General features: G+C 36.4%; 1 protein-coding gene across 1 annotated transcript; it reads left to right on the top strand.

Moving 5' to 3' along the window:
* Positions 1-399: 399 nt before the first annotated feature.
* LOC116326279 (mucin-2-like) lies at positions 400-5,840 on the top strand. Its single transcript, XM_039614162.1, has 15 exons — positions 400-475; positions 749-1,001; positions 1,125-1,239; positions 1,899-1,982; positions 2,312-2,525; positions 3,408-3,533; positions 3,622-3,736; positions 3,823-3,961; positions 4,075-4,188; positions 4,264-4,336; positions 4,418-4,555; positions 4,866-5,030; positions 5,171-5,265; positions 5,347-5,473; positions 5,581-5,840. Exons 1-15 carry the CDS (start codon positions 400-402, stop codon positions 5,838-5,840), a joined length of 2,094 nt encoding a protein of 697 aa, XP_039470096.1.
* Positions 5,841-6,972: the final 1,132 nt, after the last annotated feature.

The following is a 6,972-nucleotide window of genomic DNA, read 5'->3' as shown; positions in this document are numbered from 1 at the left end:
TAATTCAAATTCAGTTTTCAAAAGCTTTCATTCAAGTTACAATTCAGATTCAATCCGAGTAATTCAAATTCAAATTTAACTTATTCAAATTCAGTTTCTGATGGCACAGATTTCTGCCCATACATACATAAAGTTGATGGACACAGTGTAAACAAATATATCATCATACATGAAAGCAGCCAAATTCTCTGGAAAGGCCTCATACCACTGCGTGTTTGCTCAGCGATACGGACGATATAACAAATCAGTCAAACCATGTTTTCGCCATCACAAAAAAAAAACTATTTAAATGCTCATAGAAGGTGTAAGCAAAACAAATAAACAATCTCTATATAAAGGGCCACTGGCCACTGTCTCACTGTCAACTTCCTTTTTAACTGCGAGTCCACAGCGGCAACAATGAAGTGGAAAGTTGTGTGGTTGTGTTTCCTTGCTTGTTCTGTTTCCAGTGTTATTGATGTCCAAGCCGAGTCGGGTAAGATGAGATTCATAAGGGTGCAACTGCTTGTCCAGATATTCATGTAATGTGCATAATGTACAGGAATCTTTTAACGTTCATTAACGGTTAATTGTTAAAGCTTTATGCAAAGGTCAGGACACTGGAAAAGTGTTTGTAATGAGATAGACCAGTAATTGTGATTTTCTGCTGTGTTTCAAAATGCTTCAAAATTATTTATGTGCATGGGAAGAAATTTTGGTAAATTTTGGTAAATTTCTTCTTTCTTTTTTTTTTTTTTTTGCTTCTCAGTTTACAAGAGAACATGTAGCACATGGGGCAGGGAGCACTTCAAGACGTTTGATGGTGATGTGTACCAGTTTCCTGGTATGTGTGAGTACAAGCTGGTCAAAACCTGCAAGAATTCAGAGAATTCCCAGACGTTCTCAATGGACATAAAGAGGAAGGAGAATCCTGGAAACTCTACAATACGTTTTGTGGTTGTAAAAATTAATAGTTATTTGTACAACATCAGCAAGGATTTGGTCACTCTGGATGAGCACAGGTAAAAAAACAAAACAAAACAAAACAATGCCAAGTCAAACAACAATTCTTTTGGTCCTCAAAATTTAAAATGAAAACAACTTTACTATACTTTGTGTCATTTTGTTTTTGTTTTCCCCCCCAGTATTCAACTTCCATACTACCAGGCCGGGGTACAGTTGGAAAAAACTGAGTTTTACTTAAAGCTTTACTCCCAAGTTGGTATCACTGTCATGTGGTACAATGATGATGCAGTCATGGTAATAACTTAGACATAATTTGTTTTTGAACACTGTTGAAACTTACAGTGACTCAAGACAATTTTTTTCCAGGTTGCAAACATATTTCTGATGCTTGTTGCAAAACGTCTTAAGTGGATTGGAATTGCTTTACACTTGAGAAATGCCAGGCATTGGTTACAGAGTAACTTTGTAAAAATCTTTGAAAAACACAAAGCCTACATTGTATTGTGGTGGAAGTAGATTGGAAATAACTGTAAAGAGGGGGAAAGCATATTGAAGGACTGAATGAGCAGAATATTTGAATGGAGAAATGAGTACAAACACAACTCTAAGTCCTAAGAGAGAGGTGCATGTGGGTGAAGCAAGAGTAAACACCACAAGTATTGTGTAGACTGTGAAATAAAATGCTCTCTGGTGTACACTATCAGATCACTTTCAGTATCAGATTCCAGCTGTAGGTGACATTATGACTGTATCAAATGCTACTTTGTTTGTGTGTGCGCGCGTATGTGCGTGCGTGCATGTGTTCGTGTGTGTGTGTTTGTGTGTGTTGGGGGGAGGGTCTTGTTTTTTTTAAGAAGAAGTGACAATAAGGTTTTTCATTTGATGAATCAGTGGTTCAGTCATCTCACTGTTTAATGAATAACAATAAATAAACCTATTTCTGTGTTTTTCAGGTGGAAATTGATGATGAATATGCTAATCGCACTTGTGGACTTTGTGGTGATTTCAATGGCAATTCAGACCTCCGTGATCAAGGTGTATACTCATGTCATATTAATCTGTTTCATCTGTAGTATGCAGGAGGTAGAATATAACCATTAATGTCATCAGATACAGGTCAACAAATCAGCCCCATTACGTTTGGCAATGGATGGAAAACCGCTAATCCAAATAGTAAATGTGACGACCTCACTGAAGCGGTACAGACATCAGCGAAGACTGAGAATATGACAGAGTCATGCAAGGAGTTCGTGAGTTTTATTATCCAGTTAGCTTTAAAAATAGATATGTGGTGATATGTATTTGCATAAAACCTTCTGCACAGATTAACGACACCTCTGTTGTGTGTCTCTTTTGTCCCTTTAAGGAATACTTCTGCAAAGACTTCTTTAAAAATGAATCCTGGAGCTCCTGCATTCCTCTGATTGACCCTGAGCCTTACATTCAGGCTTGTGTGAAAGATATGTGTCACTGTAGTAATTTAAATGGCTCCTGTGTCTGCAGCACACTCTCTGAGTTCTCTCGACAGTGCTCCCATGCTGGAGGAATACCTCCCAACTGGAGGACTCCTAAGTTGTGTGGTAAGGTTTTATGTTGTCATTTCTACTCCTTTCTCATGAGGTTGACTCATGCACATAAAGAATTACATTTCCCTGCAAAATCTTCCTGGGAGATAAACTCTTAACACCTTGATAACTAAAGACGCTAACCTTTATTCAACTTTTGAAATTCTAGGAGCCACAAACTTGCATTTTGAGAGCAATTGGTTTTCTTACTACTGAATTTAACAATGAAAATGTAGGACACATATGTAGATTGAAATGTGTCTGTAACAATACTGAGTATTTTATGCACAGAAGAGTGATTGAAAAAATTCAAAAAACATCTGGCATACTCCACTCTTTATTAGTGTCAGATGCACTACAAATATCTAGCAGTTCATAGTCTGAGATTATGAAAAGATTGTTGGTAAGGTTCACCAGTGTTGTTTATGTGCTTTGATGTCCTGAGAATTTTAATTTATTACTTACATGTAAAGTGAATAAAGAAGAAAAAAGATTATTGATTCAGTGGTACAATAAATAGTAATAAATCCCATCTGTGCATTCTACGTATTCTTTCTTTTTTATTTAGTTTTTATTGACATTCAGCAATCACTGTACAGTATGATGTGCATTAACTTCAATAATTTGTTAAAGATATCTGCCTACATGTCTATTTTTCTTCTATTTTTAACAGAAAGAACAGAAATACGAAAGAAAGAAGAAGAAAAAAGAAAAAATAACATGAACGCTTAGGGAGTGAGATTTAGTTACCAGTAATATACATAATATATTATCTAAGATTAGCGAAATCAAAATCTGGCCTGCGTGTTATTATATAGTCCATCCGTTTCTGACATGATACACACAGGTCCCTCTTGTAATTCACATCTGTTTGTCTATATATTCTAATCTTCGCAGCTAAACATTGTCCTCCCACCATGGTATATGATGAGAATGGGTCTCCTTGCATCAATACCTGCAGATTCCCAGACACAAGTTTAGTTTGTGAAGATCACAATATAGATGGCTGCTTCTGTCCTCCTGGTTGGTGCTGTTTCTTTGTACTCATCATGCCTGAATGTTTAAGTACCAGTAATAAATACAGTCTAAAATCATGTCACGTCTTCATTAGGAACTGTGCTTGATGATGTTTCCACGGGAAAGTGTATTCCTCTTTCTGACTGTCCGTGCAAACGTGACAAAGTCTATAAGTTCAATGAGGTTTACCAAAAGGGGGGAGAAAACTGGTATGTTTCACATTTCATGTTTTCCAAAAAGTATTATTTTTAATTCATTAGTGTGTGCTTTTTCCTTAAAGTCTTTGTGTTTTCAGTACATGCATTGCAGGTAAATGGTCTTGTGAGAGTCTTCAGATGCATGCTACATGTTCAGTTGAAGAGGGTTCATACATAACCACCTTTGATGGGAAAGACTTCACCTTCCATGGAGACTGTGACTACATTCTGGCTAAAGTGGAAAGCAAGGTGAATGAGTCAACGCCTCCAACTGTTAAAGATATGCAATCTTCTGATATTAAGGTGGAATTTTATATAGTTTGTGCTCATAATGCTAATGTGTTTTTCAGGATTATTTGAGTCCAAATGTTACCATTCTGGTCCATTTGACACAATGTTCACGTCAACAATACGACACTTGTCTCAAGAGTTTGAAAATTCAGCTGAACAGTGACAAAAACAATGTGAGTGTAATACCATAGTAATTATAATGATTTACAATGAGCCACACTCTGATCGCAATTTATTTTTTGATTCAGGCCATAATTTTCACGTCTGAAGGCAGAGTGAAGATGAAGAATGGACAGGAGGTCACTTTGCCTTATTACACAGGTATGTCAGAAACTAAGATTGTAGTTCAGCATTTTATCTCAAATATGATCTTCTGATTTCAATTTTTCTCTTGACTCACAGGAGACATCAGTATATTCCATGCTTCATCCTTTCACATCATGCTCCAGACAAGCTTTGGTTTACAACTTCAGATCCAGCATGTGCCTCTGATGCAAGTCTATGTCAGTCTGGAGCAGAGCTACAGAGAAAAGACACGTGGTAGGTTTCATATTAGCCATTAACCATAATCAAAAGTACAACTATCAGTTAATTTATTTATATTAAATATCAATATACTATGGGTCTTGAAGGATGGAGTTTATCTCAGCAGGAAGGTAACAGTAATTATGATTATTTCTGTGTTGTTTGTTTTTCTCACAATCATCAGCCATCAGAGTGTAATTTTTTATTTTTAACTGTGGTTAAAAATTAAAAAGAAGAAGAAAAACACTTTCAAAATGCTCAAAACTGTAATAGAGGCAATATTTTTTAGAGCCTTTGTATTTACTGGACTTCCTGCAATCTTTAGGTTTATGTGGGAATTACAACATGATCCAATCTGATGACATGAAGACTCGTCAGGGGATGGTGGAGGGAGAAGAAGGAAGTTTTAGTAATTCTTGGAAAACTGACTATTCGTGCAAAGATGGACGAGGACGACTTGATGACCCTTGCTCTCTTAGGACGGAAAATGGTAAGTTTTTAACTATTATCATCAAGCATATTTCTTTTGATTCTTAACTGCTCAAGACAGATTTTCTGTGGTATATGTATCTTATCACACAAGAAATATAATAAATGCAAAAATCTTCAAAACTGTTAATCTACTTGTAGAAAAGTATGCCAAACACTGGTGCCCCTTCCTACAAAATCCAAATAAAACCTTTGCACGGTGCCATTCCGTGATGGATGCTGAGATTTACTACAAGGTACAACAAAACCTCTCTGTTTGTCTTTAACTAAATTCACTGAGACTGTAATACCATAATAACGTTCACTGTGTTCTGCAGCGATGTATTTATGCTAGCTGTAACTGTGAGAAGAGCGAGGACTGCCTGTGTGCTGTCTTCTCCTCCTTTGCAAGAGCTTGTGCATCAAAGGGAGTGTTCTTGACAGGCTGGAGAAAGGATGTGTGCAGTAAGTGTATCTGAAACAGTTCAGTAATGAAGTTTCGTGAGCATGTTCTCTTTTATTAGTTAGTCCAAAACTATGATGTAATGACTATCATATTTTCCATAAAACAGACAAATACACCAAGAACTGCCCAGAATCTCAGACCTTCTCTTACAAACATCAGAGATGTCAGCTGACTTGCAGATCACTGAGCTCAAAGGAGCAGAACTGCACCTCTGACTTCTTGCCTGTGGGTGGCTGTTCCTGCGATGAAGATCACTATCTAAATGACAATGACATCTGTGTCCCCAAAGCAAAGTGTCCCTGTTACCATAATGACGAAACCATTGAATCAGGGAAGACCATTAACATCAAAGATGACTACTGGTGAGTTATTTACGGACTACAAATTGAACTAATGATTAACCATGACTATAATTCAAGCAATATATCAGATTGATACAAACTATAATTTAAAGTTCCTTTGTGTTGCATTGTCTTTTCCTAGCGTGTGCACTGACGGAGTTCTTCATTGTGATCCAGCTGGCTCTTCAAGTCAGTTATTAATGACATTCTTTTTCTACTATAAAACTGATTTGTAGTTAATTTACAGAATAGTAAAGTAGTTCCTGCCTCTGTTACAGCATGCACTTCTCCAAAAGAATACTTCAACTGCTCCACTGCAGACAAAAGAGATAAGGGAGTGCAGTGTGCTCGAACCTGTTCAAATCCGGACAATGAATGCGTAAGCTGTTTTTGCTGATCAAGACCTACATTTTAGGTCTACTAACTATTTTCAAAATGTAGATACAAAGTCTGCATTTGTGTGTTATCAATGTCATGTTGGTTTTACCAGTTGTCTGTTTTCAATTTTTTGTGTTGTTTCTATCACTCTGATCTTTCTATCCTCCCAGGATGCCACTGAGTGTAAATCTGGCTGTCTCTGTCCCAGAGGCCTCTTCGATGATGGTAAAGGTTCCTGTGTAAAAGAAAATCATTGTCCATGTCAGCATGGCGAGAAACATTATTCCAGTGGAGAAACAATCTCTAAGAAATGCAACACCTGGTATGATTGATTGATTGATTGATTGATTGGCATAGCATCACTGAAACTGATAATACATTATATAAGTTTTAGTCTTATAATAAAAAATTATTTAATTTCAATCCTTTCTGAAACATTTAGCACCTGCAAAAGTGGAAAATGGGATTGCACAAACAAAAAATGTCCAGGAACTTGTATTATTTATGGAAGTGGTCACTATATTACATTTGATGAGAACTCATATGGCTTTCATGGACAGATGTCTTACACTGTAGTCAAGGTAATACATGCCTTTTTATCAAAAATAATTGTATTTTCATTTTATTGTGATTACTCAGAGTTCTTTAGTGGTAACAGAGTCTTATCATATTTGTTCTATTTGTTCACAAGGTGCATTTGCATATGTAATATATTTTTATGTCAGTAACATCAGCTGTCAAATAAGCAATTAATTTTACAAGAGTTAAAGAGATTTAAC

This window comes from Oreochromis aureus, linkage group 7 (assembly GCF_013358895.1).
Source record: "Oreochromis aureus strain Israel breed Guangdong linkage group 7, ZZ_aureus, whole genome shotgun sequence".
NCBI lineage: Eukaryota > Metazoa > Chordata > Actinopteri > Cichliformes > Cichlidae > Oreochromis > Oreochromis aureus.
The sequence above is the reverse complement of the archived record's forward strand: the minus strand, read 5'-3'. Positions and strand labels throughout refer to the sequence as shown.

Bases quoted from the DNA above. Each gene is read 5' to 3' on its own strand.
- LOC116326279 (XM_039614162.1), top strand. From the start codon at position 400: ATGAAGTGGAAAGTTGTGTGGTTGTGTTTCCTTGCTTGTTCTGTTTCC. The intron at 4,189-4,263 runs GTGAGTGTAATA...TTTTTGATTCAG, and splicing joins TGAACAGTGACAAAAACAAT to GCCATAATTTTCACGTCTGA. The intron at 5,266-5,346 runs GTACAACAAAAC...TGTGTTCTGCAG, and splicing joins ATGCTGAGATTTACTACAAG to CGATGTATTTATGCTAGCTG.